Genomic DNA, 23,632 nt, shown 5'->3' with positions numbered 1-23,632 from the left:
GGATGTTGCTTGGGCCGGAGAACACACTCAGACCACCATATTCGTTGCTGCTAAGCAGCGCCCCCATGTGTTGGGCAATTTAATAAGTATGCCTTCTTTCATGCTTCACTGGCAAATCCTATAGTGTTTGTTTCCGTGGATTCAGATATACGTCGTTTTGCTTTTCTATCATAAAATCGAGGCTTCATAGAAATAAGCAGTGCTGTATATGCTATTAACACGTGACATGGGATAGCTAGCAATGTCTAGGTAGAGTTGTATCATAAAAAGATATGACGTTTTAAAATCACTGTTTGAAAGAGTAATGCAGCTTGTGTTATGCATTATGAGAATAAAATTGTGTGTGATCCTGCAAAAAATGTAACTTGTTTTTGCTTTTCAAAAAAGCAAACAACTTTGTATATGCTGAAAGTATTTTGTTTACTGTTTGTCACAAGTCTAATAGATCAATCAACTGTGGGCTGGTATTGGCAGGGGATGATGTTTGTTGTAAATGCAAATAGCCCATCACAATGCCTCACCGGATGTTTAGCACATAAAATGATGATTTGTAACTTTTCACATAAAAGGGTCACTGACGGTGAACTTGCTCTTACAACTCATTTCATATTAACTTGATGAGCAACCATTGACTCACAAGAGCTATTAATTACATCACTGAATAAAAAGGTAATTGAGATCACTGCACAAAGCTCTGGTGGGGGAATCACAGTTAGTACAGCTCTGAACAGAACACCTTCTAATGGCTCTTTACTAGACATCAGGGTATAGATCAACACAGACACTTTTAAAGATATGCCCCAATAAATAAGACAGATTGCTGCTTTACCCAGAGGGGAGGGATCCTAGATGGATCAAGGGTATCAGCAGGTGGTTATTACCCAGAAGCACTGAGGTATTGGAACATTTCAGCATTCATTCAGTTATAATTTTCCTCGCCTACAAAGTCTGTAGACATTTTAGAATAGCATGGAATAATCCCCCGAAACGCTGATTAAGATAGATCCAAATGTCCTTAGCAAAAGAAAAAAGTAAACACCAGGCCCTTATGTAACCTCCTAGGTTGGATCCTGCAAAATGTTGAAGCTGAGAGGTGACAGCAGGAAGTCTATGGGGTTTTCAAATGAGAGTAGGTTTGGGTTCCATAAGAAGAACCCCAAGCTTGACTGAATGTACACAGTTCAATAGGAAAGATCATAACCAATGCAGTGAGTTCCCTTATATCCTAATGATATTCAGTTAACAGTCCAAGCGGAATTTATGAAAAATGTAAAAGTCAGAGAACTCAAAAATAAGGGGCGGGGGCATAGATTGGGATCCTACATTTGCAATTCTGGGAGACATTGACACAACAAAGACAAAGAATGGTCAATAACAAAATGGTCATGGTTAAACACCTCAAATATAATATGGAAAAATCTGCAAACAATAATAATTCAATATTTATATAACGCTTTTGCCAAAGTGCTATACATAGAATAATTGTACATACAATTATTACCAACCGAAGTTGGTAATCATTTATTGAAATCAGAAGGATGAAATGCTGAGTTGGCCTGGATGAGAGTCGAAACTGCAACCTTTAGATCCTACAAAGGTTCCAGCAGCAAGTGTTGAACCTGCTGAGCTAGCTTACTGGCTGTTAAAGAGGGATTTCTGATTAAAGCTGTCTGGATAAAGTGAACTCAAGAGTGATCCCTTATTGGTCCCTGCGTGATTGAACTGAACATAAAAAACCTATTCCAACAAGTCCTCGTCCCTCCAGGGTCGTTCTAGTCTGTAAAGTAGGGGCCCAAAAGATGTGGCCAGACGAAAAGTCTCGATCCTAATCATAATGAGTCTTTTTTTTGTTGACATTTTTATTTATTGTATACCATTAGAAGAGTTCGGAAAAAAATCCATTTGAATACAGATTAATGAGGTCTGGTCCTAAATAAGAATCCTTCAATAACGGCTCGATCTTATACATTTCAAACCTTTGTATCATGGTGATGATGTATTTAAAAAAATAAAATTGTAATAGCATTTTCAATAAACACATTTACCCACCCCCCTTCCTTTCCCCTATTATCCCCCTCCCCTCCAGGCAGAGTTGTGACACCAAATCTTCCCAATGCTGAAGTTAAGCACCTTTCATTCTTGTTTACATAATGTTCAATATTCTCAAGTTATTGCTGCAAAAAGTCACCTTTGAAAAAGTCCAAGATCAATGCCCATTTTTATTGAAATCTTTCAGATTGTCCTTGCAAAATATGTCATGCAACACTCCATTGCTATGAACCACCACAATTTAAACAGCCAATCCCTTATTGTTGGTGAACTCTTCCGTTTCCAACCACTTGCTATCACCAACCATGCGGCAATCACCATCAACATAAAGGCTTTACTATGCAACTTGGTAGACAGATGGATCTCTCAGTCGGACAAGCCACACATCCATTCCCTAGATGTCTAATTCACATTTACGTATATCAAACCCCGTATTCCCAGCCCCCTCCCAAAGCATTAAACATAAGGAAAGTAGGATGATCCCTCTAACAGGCTGCAGGGCACTCGACTATCAAACTCATATTGTTCTCATAAAGCGTTGCTATACGTGTTACAAGATAGACAGGTTCTTGAGCAGGTTAGGTCAAAAATACTGTTGTTACCATACTGAGTCTTTAGCATCACAGGCCCCCTTTGCTTATAACACAACAGCTCCAAGGTTCTGGCCAAAACAAAAGTTAATACAACCTACTCTCCATAGGCCATTGCTAGTCTAATGCAAAACAAACATGTGTTGCTTAAGTCTCTCAACGTTCACAACAGGGCTACCAGGGACTTGGACTTACACATTTGTGGCAGGTAGCCTCCTAGAAAGCCCGTCCTCTGTCTCCCCTTGTATCACAGTTCTTTCTTTCTCTGTCGTCTTTGTGGGACGAATACAGGATTCACAGTAGGTCTCTCTCTTAAGCCCTTGGAAACATTCGCAGTAGGCCTCTCTCATACGCCTGGGGTTGCAGCATTCACAAAAGGTCTCTCTCCCAGTCCATGGGTTAGGCATTTGCTACAGGCATCTTCTCCTTGGCCTTGGGTAACTGGACACAGAGTAGGTCTCCCTCATAGATCTCAGGTGGCAACATTCACAACAATCCTTTCTCATAGGCTTTAGGTTACTGGATTCACAACAGGCCTCTGTCATAGACCTTGACCCCTACTACCAGGGCCTGGAAACTTGTATTACTTTCTCCTAGGGTCCGTGGGTGGAACCTGTAGGTTTTCCAGTTCCCTAACGGATTTGAAAGGGGCTTTGGTGCCCTTTAGGACAGCCTTTCTCCTCCAGGGATTTCAGGGTTTAACCGCCCTCACTGCACTCTTTCCAACATCTCCAGGTTTGCACTACCTTCCTAAAAGCAGCAGTCCTTCCATAGCTCCAGCAGTCTCCCCTTGTTTACGAAGGAGCATGAGCAGGTACGCCTGCTTCGTCTAGGTCAAAGACCCTGAATCTATTTTCACAACCTCTTTTATACCCATGCCGGTTTGTTGTTGTTTGTTGTTGTTTCTCAGCTGGTTATTCCCCAGACTAATAGGCCATCCTTCCTGTTATTGGGTAGTGCCAATGGGACTCTAAATTCTTCTTTCTAAGCTACTAGTTGGGTTTCATTATCGGTTAATTACTTTATTGGCAGCATCAATTGTGATTAGTGGTTGCACCTTCACTGCGTTTCATTGTTCCCAGTATCTGGAGGTTTGTCATGCTAGTAGTTTGTGGATCGCTTTGCTCCAACATGAGGTGTTATGGGAACTAGAGTCCTCTAGCTGGCTGACACGTTTGGTTGCCCTGGGAAATATGTTATAGCATCTTTCTGGTGCGCATTGTGTGTGTATGCAAAGCTGTGCCCTATACTAGAGGTGAGCACAAAGGGCAAGTCTCCAGTGACAACCTCTGCAATCCGTCTCCAGGGACACAGGCAGCAGTCAGGACCTAGCCTACCCCACATAAAGGTTGGCAAGTCCCTCTGACTCACCACACAATCCAATCATTATGCCCCAAATGGATACAAGGGTGGTCTATGCAGAAGGACCCGGGCAGAGTCCTCACTGGCACATGATAACATCTCCGAATTGCTTAAGGCTAGGAGACCAATACATCCTTCAGGATTATGTAAGACCAAGAAAGCCTAGCGATGTGGTAGTTGTTGGCAAAGATGAAGGAGGCAGGGTTTTGTGTCGTAAATGGCATCTCCCTGACAGGTCAAAAGGCACAGTCTTTGAAGTGGTAACCTTGTGTGTTTTTAACAGATAACATTCAGTCTCGCTCACCCACCCAGCTACCGTAAAAAACTAAAAAATGTACCCTATCCCACCCACCCCTAAAAAATGCACCCTATCCCACCCACCCCTAAAAAATGCACCAAATAACAGTTTCGCCAAATGCAGTGAAATGGCCACGACCAAGGGCAAATGTTCCGCCTTAAATGGCTTCGGTATGGATGTTGTCGATGTTGGAGCTTAAGTTCAATAACGTTTACTATGAAGACTAAAAGGAAGGTTTTCAAGATGTAGTTTTTTCACCGCAGTAGACCATCGATTTCTTTTAAGTGGTTGACTTTGCCGCAAATATATGCCGGGGGACATCCACAGTCACCCACTTACCCCCCTCTACATTATTAGACTAAACCCACCCCCACATATATTTTTGGCAAAATCCGTTAAATAAAACTTGAGGAAATCTGCTGCGATGAAATCTGCTGCCACAAAACCTCCCATTCCCACATATTTTAAGGGTAATCGTAAACTACTCTCATTGTGATAAATTACTGCATAGAATCGGCCACCAAGGGTTTTGGGGAAGTGGGGTGGGGAAGTAAATTGACAGACCCTACCCTGAAACTGTGTCATATATTGCCATCATGCAGAGTTCAAACTCTGCAGCTAACCAGGAATCGAATGGAGGGGCAGTTAAAGTTTATACTAGACTGAGATCAATGCTTCCTGAATCGGATGGCAACAGACAGGGCTGGTGTAATTAGGCCTGTGATCCATACTACGTTTATAGCTATGCTCAACTAGGAAGGCGGTAGAGGCCGAGATCTATTACCAATGTTTGCTCAACATAAGGACTGTTCAAAGGAAAAAGTGTGGAGGCGAATTGGAAGGTTACAGTACTGCTATGTGCAGTAAGATTGAGCAATGAATCATGGAGAAAAAAAGCAAAATAGGCCAACTAATGATGAGAATACTGTAGTCTGTTTTCTCAGTTAACAAGATCCTTGATGGTCACTTTTATTGCTGGAATCAGATACAAAGTGCACTAAAGAGGAGTTACACAGTGATGGAACCAGAGAAATCTGGAGTCTTTTGTTAGGGTTCAATAACAGATTTTTATTTCCCACAAAAGAGGTAAGGGTGGAGGAAGAATAAACGCGTAGGCATAAGTCTCCTTAAAAGAACAATACCATAAGATGAACAAAGCTTCATAAAGTGCAAAGGTAGGCTCCTGATGGGACCATGGTTCTCAAATGGCAAGTTCTGTTTATCAACCCCGCCTGACCTAAGATATGAGTGACTTGACATATGAATGACTCGCAATGCTTCACAAATGTGGAGTATCTGACACCTCTACTGGCTGCTGATGGTGTTCCTGAGCCCTCCTGGGCAGTCGACACCAGGATGGCTGATGACAGTCTACTCACAGTCTACTCACCCATCTGTCTTGGGCCTTTTACAGTCCACTATCATTATAGCCCCTCTCCAATGGCATTCTCCCAGGTTTTGATCTTGTAATCTTCTCTTCTGATTCAGTATAGTCAGAGCCCACAACAAGCTTGGCTTTCTCTTGGGCTTTTCCACCTGGGTTTAGATCACCAAGCCACCTTAATATGAAACTCGACTACGTAGATTCAGGGTTAGCAATCTTTAGATTGCGGTTGCTAGACAAATCTTTTAGTGCCATTGCTGAGCCTGCCAATACTACCAGCTCTTTATCATGGTTTCTGGCTAGACTGTTGATCTCTTGTTGTCTCAGTCACTCTCTTGGGGGCAAGTGCTCTTTAGTATCATTGGTGGGCTTGCAAACCCCCAACCCATCGGAATTATCGCTCTTATTCTATCAGTTTATTATCTGGCGGTTCTACAGACTACAAGTCTATCAGTCTCCAGCCATGGCCCCTTGGCTACTGCCCAACTCCAGCCCGATTTTCTCAGCATTGTTTTGTCAATGCTGTGTCTTGGTTCTGGACCACACCGTTGAACACATTATGCCACAGTCCTCTTCCTTCTGGCTCTCAGGGTATTGGCCTTTGTCCTCCTCAGTCTCTCTACTTTCGCCATGAAGCACGGACTGTAACATTTCCCAATGCGGCCTACCATCTGTCCAGCACAGCGGAACAGCATTGCAAAAAGGAGTGAGGCATAGCCCCTTATTTTATTTTTTTTAATGTTTATTATACATATAGCCAACATTGACTTTGTATAAGACACACAATATACAAACATCATAGTACATTCATAGAACCAGCATTATTACAAAACTATCATTACAATTCATTATCAGTAAACATACAACCTAATCACTAAAACTTATTTACATTACTCATTAGTTAATTCATCTAAAATCTTCATACATTCTGCATAAAATGTCATCATATGATATACTAAATTTGCATCATTTCCTTCCATCAAACGGAACGGTTTATAGTGATAAATTCGAATGACATTATGTCGAAAGACAATGTCGGAAAAAAAAATGCGAAAAAAAAAATTCGAATGTCTATTTTTAATTGCTTTTTGTTCGAAATGGGGGAGTTCCCTCCAACCCCCCTTTTTTACATTTTCTTTTTGTTTTACCCCTTTTTTTAACTCGCGGAACCCAAAAAAAACATGTAAATAAAAAAATAAAACATTCAAATTTTTTATTTCGACATTTTATTTTCGACATTATGTCTTTCGGCATAATGTTTTCGACTTTTTCACTGCATACCAAACGGAACCAATTTCACGGAACTAATTTCATCAACTAACGTATCTGAGTATGCCGAATAAAGTTCGCTCTCAAAGCCGGTAGACTCTCACAATCACATAAAATGTCCTCGGTTATTTCTATAGTATTCTCCCCACACAAACGGCAATATCGCTCATTGTGCGGTATTCTCATCTTTGCACCCGCTATTTCCAGAACTTCAGAGGAGTTAAATTTACACAGCAAGTAGTTTTGTATAATGGTGCTATTCTGATGAGCATCAATATATTTTCTGTCCAACCAGTATGAAATAAAGGGACTGTTATTGACATTAGATGCTAATTTCAACATATCATTTTCTTTGTACTGATTTTTTATTAGTTCCTTTGTGCACTTTTTGAACATCATCTGGGTACAGTGAGTATCAGCTCAAATGCTTTTAGTTACCCAGCTTCTATGTATTTCATGTAGCCGTCCAAGTGTCCCAAATTTGGCATGACTGTGAATTCCCATGAAAGTTATGAGTTCGCTGATTATTGTACCATTCTCAAGTTGTTGCAATTTCTGATATCTCATCACCTTTTTATGGCCAATTACTCTGGTTACTTTCGGAAGGTCAAAATCCAGTAAATGATATTCAATGGACAACAACTTGGACATCCTGAATAGTAGTCGCAAGATCTTAGCCTCCAGTTTAATGAGTTCAGATCGAAAAGTAAACCCCCATACTTCCACTCCATAGACCATACAGGGGACTATTTTAGAAGTACAGAGTAATAAGATGGTTTTTATGGAGCAACCCACTTGTTTTCATATATAATTGCTCAAGGTGTAAGCGAGTCTCATGAGGTTAGCCTTATTCGCTGTCCATTGCTGAGTCCAACTCTGTTTATTGTCAATGATTATTCCAAGATATTCATAACATTCTACACATTCAACCTCTTTATCATCAAGTATCCATTTTTGCGTGGTTGTCTTTATATTCTTAGTTTTACCTCGAAATGCTACTATCTTTGTTTTTTCAATATTTATGCGGAGACCATTGCGGTCGGCATACTCTCCCATGGCAACCAATAAGCCTTGGAGGCCCTTGAGAGTGTAATCCAAAAGCAGAAGGTCATCCGAATAACCTAACTAGCTGTATTTGAAGACACCAGATTTTACTGGGCAAGCTTCCACTAGTCTCAGCCAAATTGGCCAGACAGAGATTAAACAGGGTGGCTGCGAGGATACAACCCTGTTTAACACCATGCTCAGTAAGAAACGCTTCAGATATTTGGCCCTCACGGTTGGTTCTCACTCGGACTTTAGTATCAGTGTAGAGCAGCTGAATCAAGTGTAACAGGCCATGAGGAATATTTCTTTTCACTAGTTTGTTCCATAGTTTATTCCTCATGACTGTGTCAAAGGCTGAGCTAAATCCAATGAAGGCTCCATACACTAGATGTTTCTGTCTTTCCCATGCATATTTAATGGTCGAGGTCAAACATATTTGATTGTAGCTGTTGCTTGATTTTGATTGAAGCCTCTTTGATTAGTTGGTAGAATTTGGTGGTCATTGATCCATTGGTTCAGCTCAATGAGAAGCACTGGTGCAAACATTTGTGATGGAATATCCAACATGGCTAGCATGCGATAATCAGATGGGCGTTTCCAGCAACCTTTCTTATACACAGGAAGAATTGTATTCACTTTCCCAGAGTCTGGTACCATACAACTAGATCCAATTTCATTAAATAGGGGATGAAGGGCGTTGGCCCAACTGCAGGGGGGAGAGCTTGAGAAGAGCATTGCATGTGCCTTCAGGGCCTATTGCACGTGATGTTGGTAATTTTGTTATCAGCGAGATATTTTCAATCGATGACTTACAAGTCGATCTGTCTTTATCCATTGTATGATCATCTCGAGCTAGGGTGCCCCCCAGAGCGTTTTTAATGGGGCAACACCAACTCTCTTCTGGCACGCTGTTAATCGGCACGTTTTTCTTAGCTGCCCCTCTGAGTGATCCAAATCCCAGTGGTATTATTGGTCTTAGCATGGTGGGCTAACTGCATCCAAAGCTCATGTTTACTTTTTGTTTTGCGTCTACCTAGCCAGCTACAAAATTTCATTTTTTAGATCTTTGAGAATTTTCGGAATGCCATCCTGTAGTATATCATGGGTCACATTTTTTGCTACTTTTGAAATGTCATTCGGTAGTCGGTTTTTGCTATTTGGATGCTATGATCATACTGTCGATTCTTATTTTGGCATCTATTCCATTGTTCATCTGGGGTCTTACAGAAAGTTTTTTTTTGCTTGACAGTTCTAATCGATTTAGTTCCGTCAGAAAATCGATTACCATAGTTTTTTCAGTTGTATGGAGCAAACGATCAGTAAAGCCGAGAGATTTTTCAGCTATCACTCATGCTTTTTCTACATTTATTGCATTCCAGCATATACGATTATTACTGGGATTAAGAAAGATATCACCATTCAATTGAGTTTCGTTCTTACTCTCGCCTTCATCTAACAAAACACATGGCGAAAGGTGATAACTTTCTTCACGGTGTATTATAGCCATATCGTTCATAATATTCATACCTGCTTCACTGACAAACACATACTCAGTTACCATGGAGCATAGAGACGTTAAAAAGATTAAACAGCTCAAGCTAGGTTTTACCTTGCCTATCAGTTTTAGAGGTGATTGGGGGTCCAAATTCACGTTGATTGAATGGACAATCTGTACGGTCATTCATTCTGGCATTAAAGTCACCTAGCACAAACACTGGTATTTTATTATTGGTGGATTGGAGAATTATTTTCACTATTGCTGTATTGTTCTTAGTAGCTACGTAATTCGGTGGATCGTAGACATTAATTAGTATAATCCGTTCATGCCCTTCTAAGTTACAACTGATTATTACTGCTAGTATCATAGGTGTGGTCAACAATGATGTAAGACTCCAAGGATGCCGCACTGTCACGAGTAGCCCACCCACGTGGTCTACCCACTGGCCCTTGGTTGCCAGTACTTGGGAGTGTACTTTGACTGTCGATCTCACGAGGCTCATTCATCCAAGTCGATGTTTTCTAGTAACCCACCATTTGCTGGTAGGTAGGCAAAGCCTCTTGTGTTCCAAGAACACCATAAACTGGTGTTATTGTGACATTTCTGCAAAGTGAGCCTCAAAGACTGTGGGTAACGATTGCCAGTATCCTGCTTTATTGTGTTCTTCGTCAATTTTCGATGCTTTCTTCGCTACATTTGGCAATTTATTAGTCACATTCGCAGTTGATTTAGGCATCTTTCGTAGTGGACCAGTACTCATTTGAGTAGGTATAGCTGAGGTAGTTTCCTTAGAGATCAACCTTGTCTTTTCTGCATGATATTTGACTTTTTTCATTTCTATTTCTTTGCAACAATATCCCAGTTTAAATAATTCCTCATACTGTAGTATATAAGCCATAAGATGGGATTTTGCCCAAATATTGGATGTAACATTAATTGTATCCTCTAATTGGTCAACAATGTGGATATCTTCTGTTGTTATCACTCTAAATGGTATCTCATGCAGGATTCGTAGCACGGTCCGTCTGTTCAATGGACGACTTTCAATTCTGGCTACTGATTTTATTTGTAATGCTTTTACTGCAGCAGAATAGTTGTCAATCAACATCTCTTACAGTTCATTTTGTTGTAGTTATGCCTTTACTTACTGAGCTATTATGATTTTCATTAGCTATTATCTGCCTTCTGATGTCAATGTTCACCGTCTTGACAGGGTCACTGGCAGTTTCTGTGGTGTTTTTAAGTGTGATGGTCGATTGTTTATCTATATTTTTTGCATTGTCCTTTTTATATTCTACTTATTGTACTCTGTGTTCCTACCGTATCGACTTTATATGCGGTAGTAATCCGTGATTCACTTATAAGTTCACATTGGTATTTTTTTATTTCATTTCGGGAAATGAGTTCTTTGTTTTGATTAGATTTAGTTGTGTCCCCTTCATTATGATTTTCACTCTCTGTATCATCTGGAGTTGGATATTGTTTCCGATCATGTGAACCTTGTACTGGTAGTACTTTGATATCACTAGATTCAATGAACTCCGCCTCCAATGTTATTATCGGTGCATTTATTTTTTCGGTATGGATACATCCGTTTACTCTTTTCATTTGGCCTTTGGACGTGTACATTATTGCTTGGGCTATTGCTTGTTTTTTACTTTTCAGTTTTGGTTTTCCTTTTCTTTTTCATGTCATAGGGTTCAACTGACTTTGTTTATTCTAGTGAGCTACACTCCTCAGTGTTTGAGGTGACATCTGTGTACACTCTTCTGGAGCGATTAATGCTTTTATGGAGCAATTATGATTGAACATCTAGTTTATTTTCTATTCCTTCACATTTCGTATTTAAAATGGACAGAAGATTTTCAATTATTTCAAACATTGCTGCAGACGATATACTCGTTGGGATAATGTTGGAGTCGTCTAGGTTATCAGAAAAATTCTCATGCACCGTAGTCATTACTTGAGTTTGTAGTGCTACCTCGATTGTCCCTGATGTCTCGGCTAGACCTTTTTCTTCTATTTTCTCCTGTAGCCTTTCGGGTTGCTTGTGTATTGCCGGTACATTCAGTGTCGACATAATTGCTTCTGTATTATGTTCATCTTCACCTGAGTCTGTTACTTTGCATCCATCTATTGGGCAGGGGGAACTAGTCATAGGTATATTCAACTTAGGAGATAGTGATGAAGATGGAGACCTCACACTGGGAGGCGCACTAATTTGGGCATGTGTGGTGATTAAGTTATCCAGACAGTTTGCACTCTGTTGGTTACTCTGAGCCTCACTATCGTTAACATTTTTTGTTGGATTAAGTACGTTATCAATTAATTTAGTTGATAAACATGGCAATAACATGTTAGGTTCACATGCTCTCTGTTGTGCTGAAGCCACTTTATTGATAAATTGAATAGGCTCGCTCACACTTGACTCAGTAGTGACTTCAATAGTTTCAGAGTTATCATTCCCATTCTCCATGATAGCAGATCCTTTTTTTTGAGTAGTAGTAGTCATTACTCCTATTTTTTTCTCATTAGCATATGTAATTCCTCTCCCACTTCCGCTCACACTTTCACTCCCCTTAGTGCTACTAAAGCTGTTTTTTGTGATGGTTTTTGGTATACATGTTCGATTCGCATGGCGTGGATAAGCCCTCACCTGGGAGTGTGGTAATGTATCAACGACAGGTTAATCTTAGTTACTTTAGTTGTCTGCTTGGCACACTCAACTACAGCCCAATCATCTATAGCTGTAGCACATTCTGGGGTGGCAAGTATCCAGTTTCAGCAGTTGTGATGCTGTTACAGTCGTTTGCACTTAGGTAATACTATTGCCTACTGCCTCTATCGCCATCGATCAGTTAGTTTCAAGTTCCATGATAGTCACTCTATGGTATAGTAAGGTGTTCTAAAGTATAAGGTATATACTCACACAGTCCTTCTTATTCGTTGTGTTCACCAGATAATACTAGGCTCCATGCAGTACAACGCCGCTCTTTAAATGAACACAGATGGTCGGGTTGACTATCTCTAGGACTCCCTTACCCTCGTGTTCTCTCAACGACAGCCTCAAGGGCTGCTGCAGTAGAAGATGTATCACCAATGTCACATATTCATACACAAGCAACAGCGACAATCAAGCCTTTCCTATTTAATATTTTGTGCAAGTTAACACTCACTGAACATATATTTGATCACATTACAGATAATGATGGCACGTAGTAACTCTGGTAAATGCAATCTTAATATCTGTCATAATAAATAAAGGAGAAAAACTAAATCGGTCACAATTGCAAATTCACCTGAACACTACCGCCACGGGCCACACTGACATCACAGAACCGCAAAACAGCACTTCTGTGTGCGCACGCGCCATTACGCGTGACTTCAACTTTTGTAGCAATGGGTGGGCAGGGCCAATCCTGTTCGCAAAGGAACCATATTAAAAGATTAGCTGGTTAAAATTTTCCATCATAACAGTCCATCTTAGTCTGCAATGTCAATGTGATCAGTATGATCAGATAAGGACCAACCGCATTAGGGCTCAATGTGGCACGTAACTTCACTTGTTCTCCGCTTGTCAGCAGCAGCGGTGAAGGAACAGCGTCTCCTAGCAAAACAGCACTTCCTGTGCACTTTTGGGTGCGCGCGGTTGCGACTTTTGTAACTGGGGTGGGCGGGGCCAATCCTGATGCTGCCAAGAAACTGAAAAGGAGCGTTTGGTAAAGAGAGGCCTTATGGTGCCTTCCTTATCATTGAGACCTGATAGCATTGTGTGTTTGTTTCAAAGTTTGCCAACACCTTCTGAAAGGTAGTGTCTAGTTCCCATCCAAGAAACGGACGACAGTCCCTTTTCATGCATTCTGGTGATTCTAACTCGTCCTAAGCAGGGAGGTTAGGGCAAGATTGGCTTGGGGAAGAAGTCCACTGACAGAAGGAGGGGTGGATAAGAAGGGGGATAGGGAACAAGAAGGTATGGGTTGTTCTGGTGAGATCAGAGGAGTAGGAGGAGGTGGTAGACCAAGAGACCAACAGGAGAAAGGATGGTGGACTAGAATGTGGAGGCCTTTTGTAGAAAAAGTCAGGTACTGGTTGGAGAGAGCAGGTGGTACTGGGTTGCGAGTGTGCGTGGGAGAGAGAGTTAGAGGAAGTGTAGAATTAATGGAGGGTGATTGAGGGAGTGGCAGATGATGGAGGGAGTAAAAGGAGGGTGATGAGAGGGTGTAGTTGGTATTGGGGAATCATTTTTAAGCTTTTCAGGGCAAACAAGCAGCTTCTAGATATGGCTGTAATCTGGGGATGTAAACATACTGCAATGACACCTCAAAGTTCTTAACTGAAACGACAAGTACAGGGATTGATGACATCTCTGGGGCAATCTAGTGCCCAGAGACTGGCATCTCACCTCACAACATCATCTCTCATTTGCTAGTATTCAATTTAAGCCAGTAGCATATCATGCAGCGTTCAATGGCTCCCTTACATCGCACGACTGAAATGTGTTAGACTCCAGGATCTGGCAATGGTATGCATAGGAGTAAAGGTGGAGACCGTGATCATCAATAAGCGCAATCAGTGGTTATAAATTAAAAAGAAGTGGGGCCCTCGCTAGAGAAAACCTTATAAGCAATCTGGTGCAAAAAGCAGATTAAGATTGCACTGTGACTCTTTGGAGTCATAATATGCTTTTTACTGAACAGTGATATTATGTAAAAGACTGATAGATGCTTAGTTCCTATTGACTGGAAAAACTCCATGACACCACTATAAGCAGCAATTCAGATAGGTTGACCCATATGTTCCAAATCCCGAGTCAACAAATGAGTGGCAGTTGAATACCACAATAATAGTGGAGCATTACTGGTCTGTTTCTTTTGTAGGTGATTATGCATGCTTGCAAACAGATTTCCCAGAGTTGGAGATCACTGCAATGGCAGTGACTGCATGATTGATTTTATTCTATACTTTTGGTTGATTTAGCCTTTCGTGAAGCATGACGTGAGACCCCACCACAGACAGTGGAGATACCAAAAGGTGAGTGAAACGTGGTGTGGGTGCTCTGGGTCGTAGGATTATGGTGGTGAGCCCATATAAAAATGGGACAGTAAGATTCGGCTTGCATGAGGTAAACCTTTGCAGGGTGGTTGGAAGGGTCAGCGTGAACCACAACATTAGGGTGTGTGTGGGATAGGTAGTGTTAGGGCTAGGGGAGTAAGCAGAGGCAGTGCTCCATTAACATTGTATGTCTGTAGTCAGTCTACTGCTGTGGGTGGGGGTTGACTGTGTGAGTAGTAAAAGGTGGTGCAAGAATAAGAGGCAAGCCACTAAGTGGGGGGTGTTATCAGGAGAGAACATTTGGGCTCAAAAATAATTATTTTGGTGGTGTTGAAATATTTGGTTGTTACCCCTGGGGCTTGCTGCTCCTGTTTCATTTACCAGCTGCAGGGAGACCAACCCGATGGAGTACCAGCTCCTGTATTACTTGGCTGATGTGTGTGTGCGCGAGCCCTTGATGTTTTCATGCAAATATGCAGGGAAAGGTACCATCTTGTTAAAACTACGAAGAGTAGGCAGTCTGTTAGTCAAGGTTGGTGCTCGCTTCTGCATTTACCCGTCTTGAAATTATTTTTCTGTCTCTGTTGATCGTTAATGAAATTCCGTTTTCGTATGTGGTAAAGGGAGAATAACCAGAGTGTATATAAAATAATTAAAAATGAAAATCAACAAGGGGAAGTGCCAATCGTCTATTCAACCAATCTTCAAGCTAGTACCTGCGGTGTCCAATGGTCATACACCAACATTCTGTAAAGTACGGCAAAACTCAAAGTCTACAAGAATGGGTGAACTTAATGTGGGATGTCATATGCGCTTCTTTATTATACATTGTTACACGTTCAAAATAACGTGTAGCGGTGTATATGCCCTTCAAGCCCATGTTATGCTCTTTGGAGCTGTATATTTAGTTGACACCAAGTGGCAGAAATGCCAATTCGCTGGTTTATTGGGCGAAGACCAGATGTTAGAGGATCAAAGACTCTGGAAATGTAATAGAAACTGTTTGCAATCAAATATATATTTGTACCTTAAGAATGCTGTCCTATGTGCCAATGCTTTATAATTCACACAATCCAAATCGTATCAAATTTTAAATTCAACATTCTGACATGCTCATATTGGGAAATTAAAAAAATAAAATATAACTGCAATGTTTGCTAGCAGCATGCTGTGCTCTATGACCTTCTGGATGCCTAATGAAAAAAAAAAAAACGTATGTGCAGCACACCGCAATTACAAACAAACCTAAACGGGGTAAAGATACTATACTCTTGATGGGTATCAACGGTCTCATACGTTTGATGCGAGAATACTTACTGCTTCATATATTATAACACACTTGTCCACAGACCTGCAATAAAGGAGAAATACACATTATAATCAAGAAATTGAAAACAGGCTATTATTCACAACTCAAATTGAGCTATACATTAAAAGTCATTAACATATTCTCTAATGGATTGAAAAAGCTACTGACCATTCAGTAATGAAAAAGGACATGCAGCCATACAGATCTTCATGTTCGAGTAATAACAACAACATTGTGCTATTAAAAAGCGCTTCATGGTGGTTTCCTCCCATTTCTAAGAGCTGTAATAATGGCTGTTATAGCCCAATTTAAAAGGTACTCAAAATATGACTGGCTCCTTCCCTAAAGGGACCGATATACTAGACAGAAATATATATATATATATATATTTATTTATTTTAGTACTGGGGAGTTACTTGCCAAGGCTTGTCTGACTCAGAACTCTGAGACTTTACGCTTTGATTTTTTGTACATCACATCGGCCATTATACGAGCAGGGCTATTAACATGAAAGCAGTAGTTGCATTCTTACCTCTGCAAAGCTAGTATGGCAGCAGGTGCTGCTAAACAAACAATATCATTTATAAAACGACCAGAAGAACAAGTAGTCGGCAAAATGTATTTATTTGAGTTTGTTTATAGTGCACCTGTATCCAAAGCACTTTACATGTAGAAAGACTAGCAGAACAATAACACTGAGTATGTATAACTTAACTACCGAGTCGTACAGGGCACCAGGCTCTTCCTTGGCCAGTCTAGCCCAGCACGCCTGTATCCCCTGACTCCACCCCCCCTCAACCCCTCTCAACCTGCACTTGCCCTTCCGGGCCCTCTTCCCCCGACTAGCCAGGCGGGGTGTGCATCCCTACCGAGCCTAGTCCACCGCCATCCTCGCACTTAGCATGTGGTCCTCTCTCCTTGCATCCCCCTTGCACTTGCCTAGCCCCTGCGGTCTGCCCCACCCACTGCACTTGTATACCTCCATTCTGCCCCACACTCCCCTCCAACCCTATTTTTATCCCTTACACCATTACCGGCACTCCCCTCCCCTCACTCACGCCCCTGCACTTCTTTTTACTGCACTTGCATGACACGAATGTCACAAGGCTTTGTAGGACAGTTATTGCTGTGTTCTTCCCTGTCTCCCCACCTTTTTTGTCTTGTAGCGCCTTGAAACACTGTTTGCTGTATAGACAGTTTAGAAATAACCAATAAATAAATAAATAAAAAACAATAAGGCAACATCACGACACAATAAGTCTAACCAACGGAAAAAGATGGGATCACACGTGCATTCCCAAATTACAATCTGCAATTAAAATAATTAAATTCCAGTAGGGAAAATCTATGGCTCTTGTCTACTCGCAAGCTTCCAACAGTGGGCAAAACACTCGCCATGCAACGATCCACTTCAAGCAGGCTTCACTAAAAACGTTGGAACAACAACAAACATTATGCTCCTCAGTATGCTAAAAAACCTGGCAAGAGAAAGACAAAAAGATCTATCTGGCCTTCGTGGATTTGACTCACGCATTCAACAAGATTGATCGTGACCTTCTTTGGGCAAAGCTGAAAAGATGGAAATGCACCGAGCAGATCCTCGAACCAATAATCGCTCTACACTCAAAAACATCCATCAGAGTGAAACTCAATCAGACAGGCACCCTTGTCAGAAGAAATTGCAATTGACAGAGGAGTGAAGCAGGGCTGCCCCCTCGCACCGGAAAGATTCCGGCGACCCACTCAGAACCTTTCCACCAAAACTAGGAAGCACGGAAATCCCCAGGCTTCTATACGCCAACGACATTATCCTGATCGACCAGACACCGATCGGTCTTCAACGGCAGCTGGGCAGTTTGAGCACATACACAACTGAAAACAATCGGATAATCAACAAGGGAAAAACAAAATCCTGGTTTTCGAGAAATCGACCAAATCAAACTGAAAACCAAATCACTGGACGATAGACTGCTCAAGAATAGACCAGGTAACAGAATTCAAATACCTTGGGGTCATGATTGAAACCTCTGCAAAAGAGATAAGCATGCAAACAAACCTCTGGGAAAAAACTCGGAAACTATCTTCACAGGCCAAGGCCCTGGATAGAAAATTCGGATGCTTCTCCCTGATGCCAGTAATAAAATATTAGAAAGGAAAATTTGTTCCATCAATAACATACGGAGGAGAAGGCATGCCAAACATCCCTACAAGCATTTGGCCACAACTGGAAGCGCATTTCTGGCGAGAATTAATATACCTACCGAAGTCAACATCCTTACCTGCAATTAGGAGGGAATTGGGCTTGCTGTCGCTGAAGGCCACTGTCGACGGGAATGAAATGGCCCTTTTCAGAAAAATCCTCATGTCAGACTTCGCTCCACAATACAAAATCCTAAAAGAAGAAACAACTGCGGGGAAGTGCAAAATGCTTTCAACTTGGGCTCTCAAACAGAAAGCTTGCCTGGAACAGATTGGATGCGATGAGGACGACCTAACTCGGAATCCAACACGTGTTAAGAGGAAACTAAACAAACTCGATTGGATAGATACCCTGGAAAAGTCAGACGCCAACAAACTCCTAGCCCACCTACCTACGTAAATAAAAAAACTAAATGAAATCGACCAAGTTTTCACGTGCTTCCCGGGCAAACGCAGAAGAAACACTTTCTTAAGGGCTAGGTTAAATCTTCTCCACACAAACGAAATAAGAGCCTTAAGAGGGCTATCAACAACTATCCAGTGCCACCTGTGTAAGAGCACCGCCGAAATTGAAACAGTGAGACATCTCCTGATGACATGCCCCGAAACAGCCCAACTAAGGAAAGCATACCTGACCCCGCTGCTGGAATCTGCCGTACTGAGAGAGAAGGACACCTGGTGGTGCCGTCTGATAAGTGGGAAAAAAACCCGTTGGACGATAGCAGCCACAACATTTCTGGAAGCCGCTCTGCTAAAATGTTTGAAACGCACAAACTTATCATCCTAAGGCATAAAATCCACAACGAAGAAAGACAGAAACTAAGAAGAGGACCAGAAGAAGCAGAAGTAGAAACCCGGAAGCAGAAACAAAGAAATAAAGGAAGAAACAAAGAAACAAAGTAAAGAAGAACGTACGACATACAAACAGCTTGTGATCAACAATCTGCAAACAAGCAGTTTGAACCTACAGACTGTCTTTGTAAAATCAATACATTTTGATAAAACACAAAAGTAAAAAATAAATAAAAAACAATTAAATTCCAGTAGATAATAATCTTTGAGACACATCTTAAACAAAGATTCAATAGGACAAAAGCAAATCACAACAGGAAAAGCATTCCACAATTTTTGAGCTAATATTGGAAGGATTGGAAACAAGAAGTACAAAGAGGATGAGAAGAAATTAGATATTGATAAGCAGATCAACGTGATGGAGTGGGCTGAAAAAGAGCAATAGCATCACAAAGATGACCAAAAACGAATGCAAAATGCTTGTGATCCAGGAGTTCTTTGATCAGAAATGGGCTTTGTGTCTAACTGCATAGAGGCTCACCAGCTATAAAGCTTCCAGTTCTCCATCCAGTTTGGTTACCTCGTAAACACCTCAATAAACACCGCGTTTGTCCTAATTTCTGACAATGCCTTTTTTCTGTTTTTTCTTTGTGCGATTTATTTTCCTAAGTAACGGGTAAGGAATAAGTTGCTTACTTGTAACTCCTGTTCTCCAGCATTGGAATCTTTCAAAGATTCACATTCCCCGTTGTCAGGCTGGGAATCCTCAGTAACAGAGCAGTCGATTTTTTTAAATAATAAAACTGCAGTCACTTAAGTGTCTAGTAGAGTCATTTGGGAGATATTGTCCCAAAGCCAATATAAAGGGCTCCCTTAGCAAAGACCCTGGAGGGCATCTTCAGATTTGGATACTGCACGTAAAGTGGAAATATGAGTCAAGAAGAGCTCAGGATAGTAGGCGGGAGTGTCGCATGTGAACCTATGAAAGATACCAATGCTAGAGAACAGGAGTTACAGGTAAGTAACATTCCTTCTCCAGCTTTGGATCTTTCATAGATTCACAAGATGTGAAACTAGATTAAAAAGCAGTACTTCATAACCAAAACGCTGGACGGAAGCTCCTTGAAGAAACACGTACCCCAGTAGACGCTGACCTCACGCAAACAGGTTACACAGAACCGCCTGGCCACTCTTGGACTCCTCAGTGGTATCCCTGTCGAAACAATATAACCTTGTCACAGAGCCCCAGGTCGCAGCCCTGCAGATGTCCAACAAGGGGACTCCGGAGAGGAAAGCTCTCATGGCAGCAACACCTCTTGTAGAATGAGCCCTGCTTGCGGGTGACAAAAGGAAATACAGGAGGAAATCCACCTTGCGATTGACGATTTGGAAAGTGTGTTTCCCATTCCAGAGGGACCAAAAGAACTGAGTGGTCTTCAGGAATAATTTTGTGCAGGAGACGTAATATTTCAAAGCTTGCACCACATCCAAAGAATGCAAAGAGCATTCTGCAGGTGAAGAAGGCGAACCAAAGAAAACCGGTATCACCACTGGCTCATTGAGACGAAATGCTGAAAGAACTTTCATCTCAGATGGGTTGGTGCGCAGCATCACCTGGGATTTGTCGAAAACCAAGTAGGGTGGCTTGCAGGAAAAAGCCAGAATCACACCCACATGTCTAGCCAACGTGATGGTGACCAGCAGAGCAGTCTTCCAGGACAGGAACTTGAGGGAGACTTTAGGAAGAACCTTAAAAAGGTGTCTCACGAGTCATGCGAGCATGACATGCCACACCAAGGTTGGTCGTTGGACTGGAGGAAAGGAACTGAAAAGTCCCCTTGAGGAATTCCTTCACCAAAAGATGAGACCAAAGAGAAGGCCCGGAAGAGGAGCGAGTATACCATGATATAGCCACCAGGTGCACCTTGACGAAGGAATGTGCAAGGCACGACTTAGACAAGGAGAGCAAATATGTGTCATGATTCCTGCCCCACATTTCCCCAGCCTCAAGGGCCTCTCCATCCCTCCAAAGGCCCACTTGGAGTCAGACTTGGCGCTTGTGGCACCAGACTCACTCACTCCCATAGGATAACATTGGGGATTGGACTTGTAGTGCATTGATGGGGAAAAGATGGATGCCCCCACATATTTTGGTTCCCAGAACTGCATGTGCAGTCTAGTCTTTTGGGTGTGGTTCAGCCCAGAGACACCTGGGATACCCAGAGACTATTTAAGCCACACCCAGGCTGAGAAACATGCTTTGTGTTTTCTGCACCTGCAGCGTGACACTCACCGTGTTCGGATCGGTCTCCGGTAGGCCTGCATCTTTCTTCTGCGCTCAGCTCCTGCAAGAACAAGAACACTGTTAGGAACAGCGTTACCTTGCAGCACTTCTGCCCATCATTCATCGCTTCTTCTGTTCTGCGGGCATCTTCGGTGGTGTCATTCCCATCCCGGCAAGCCGCTTCCTAAGGAAAAGGGAAAAGAACAGAAAAAAGGCATTAGCAAGCATTCAGCAAATCTTCACTTATTTTTAAAGACTGTACGAGCTTCAAGCGCTTACCTGAATCCCAGCCGCTCTGGGGGAACTCTGTCTCCGGAACTTCTCATCCATCTGAAAGAGGGAAAAGACACTCCAAGTTAGCGTGGAAACATCTAGAGGCGCTGCATACCGCGCTTATTCACCGCATTTCTTCTTCATAACCGCCATCCACGCTGAAAACATTGCGGCACCTAAAAGACACAGAAAAATAACTCAGTTCAATACAAATACGAAAGGGTCGCATCGCGCTCTCACTCACCTTCAGCGCAACTCATCTCAGCAGCACGTCGCCATCCCCGGATGCCGGCCATCATCTAAGGAAGGAAAGGAACAAAGTTAGAGAACTGTTTAAAAGACTCATTATGCTTACGTGTCGGACTCTTGCCAGTGAAGTAACTAGGCAGCAACAAGCCCGCATCAATCAACGCGCCCCTGTGCTGAAGGCAGGACGGAGAGCACACTATCCAAGAAAACCAGGTGAGCCGTGGATCAAAGGGAAGGGTTGGATCCCGGGGAAGAAGGGGTTCAAGCACACAGAGACAATAGAGAGTTAAACTTTACCAGTCCTGTGTTTCAGGCCCAGTCTCCAGTCGAATAGCCTCCAGGGAAGGGTTTGAGGTCGTAAGAGGTCAGAACAGGCTGAGTGACATCCGCGTGGATACCAGGTGAGCGTTACAGGGAGTCCCAATCCTTATACCTCAACCTTTCAGAAGCCAAGCGTGAAGGTTGAGGGATCTGACCTCTGGATGGAGAACCTGACCCTCCTCCCGTGAGAGCAGATCGTCTCGGTAGGGAAGACGACGTGGAGGGCAGATGGACAAGTTGAGAAGGTCCGGGTACCACGTCCTCCTGGCCCATGCTGGAGCAATGAGGAGCATCCGGGAACCGAACCTCCGTAACCTCTGCAGCACTTGCGGGATGACAGGGACTGGAGGAAACGCATACAGCAGTAGGAATGACCACTCCACCATGAATGCGTCTCCTACGCTCCTCTTGGAGGAAATTCCCTCAAGCAGAACCTTTCGCACTTCTGGTTGGCACTGGAGGCGAAGAGATCCACTTGAGGGGTCCCCAAAAGGGCAAAGATCTCCAGGAGAATCTCCTGAGCCAACTCCCCCTCGTGAGAGATCACGCTCTGCCTGGTCAGAGCGTCCGCCGTCTCGTTTTCGTCTCTGGCCAGATGAACTGCCGAGATCGAAATATCCTACTGGATTGCTCAGAACCAGAGCTGCATCGGCTCCCTGCACAGAGGAAGTGACCCTGCCCCCCCCTTTTTGTTGAGGTAGTGCATAGCCACTGTGTAGTCCATCAGAAACAGGACATTCTTTCCTTGCACAGTCGGCAGAAAAGCCTTCAGGGCAAGCCTGACGGCCCTCAGCTCCAACAGATTGATATCGAGTCTGGACTCCGACAGAGACCAACGACCGCTGACAGTCAGCTCGTTGGTATGAGCTCCCCATCCCGTGAGGGACGCGTCCGTCACGATCGTCACCCCGGCCAGGACAGCCAAAACAGAGCCCCCTTCATCAGATTGCTTTCGACAACCCACCACAGAAGGTCCTGGGCGACCGAAGGCGGCACCTGAACGGGGTCCGACCTCCTGCCGGAGGACTGAGACCACTGGAGCTTGAGTGCCCATTGCAAAGATCTCCTCCGCAACCTGGCCTTTGGCACCAGAAGAATGCAGGATGCCATGAGGCCGAGCAATCTCAAGAACTCGAATGCAGGGAGACTCTGGGCATGCTGAAACTTGTGCACCATCTGCTGAATGTGATGAGCCCTCACCTGGGGAGGAAAACACAGCCCCAGGGACGTGTCGAGCACTGCTCCGATATACTGGAGCCTCTGAGTTGGCATCAAGTGGGACTTCTTTAAGTTGAGGGAGAAGCCCAGCTTGTGAAGGGAGTGGCAGGTGATAGACAGATGATCCAGGATTTGCTCGGGAGAGCGCGCCCTGATCAGCCAATTGTCCAGGTAGAGGTAGACGTGAATCCCCCCTTTCCTGAGATACGTTGCCACCACCACCATGAGCTTGGTGAAGACCCTCGGGGCGGAGGTCAATCCGAACGGCAGGACCCGAACTGAAAGTGCGAGTCGCCAACCGCGAACCTCAGGTACTTCTTGTGCTTGGGATGGATCGGCACATGAAAATAAGCGTCCTTGAGGTCTAGAGACACCAACCAGTCCTGAAGTTGAAGGGCCTGGAGGACTTGAGAAAGAGTAACCATCTTGAACTTGTCC

At 43.0% G+C, this 23,632-nt stretch overlaps 1 protein-coding gene across 3 annotated transcripts in view; it reads right to left on the bottom strand.

Annotated features, from left to right (window-relative positions):
• The window catches only part of WDSUB1 (WD repeat, sterile alpha motif and U-box domain containing 1), a 987,384-nt gene that overhangs the window by 299,043 nt on the left and 664,709 nt on the right, over nt 1-23,632 (bottom strand). For all 3 annotated transcript variants that reach the window (XM_069616372.1, XM_069616374.1, XM_069616373.1), the window contains exon 6: nt 15,867-15,900. In XM_069616372.1, the coding sequence (XP_069472473.1) occupies nt 15,867-15,900 (34 nt within the window). The remainder of the gene's footprint in view (nt 1-15,866; nt 15,901-23,632) is intronic.

The sequence above is a fragment of the Ambystoma mexicanum genome, chromosome 9 (genome assembly GCF_040938575.1).
Source record: "Ambystoma mexicanum isolate Mex_15411 chromosome 9, UKY_AmexF1_1, whole genome shotgun sequence".
In the NCBI taxonomy this organism is placed as follows: domain Eukaryota; kingdom Metazoa; phylum Chordata; class Amphibia; order Caudata; family Ambystomatidae; genus Ambystoma; species Ambystoma mexicanum.
The sequence above is the reverse complement of the archived record's forward strand: the minus strand, read 5'-3'. Positions and strand labels throughout refer to the sequence as shown.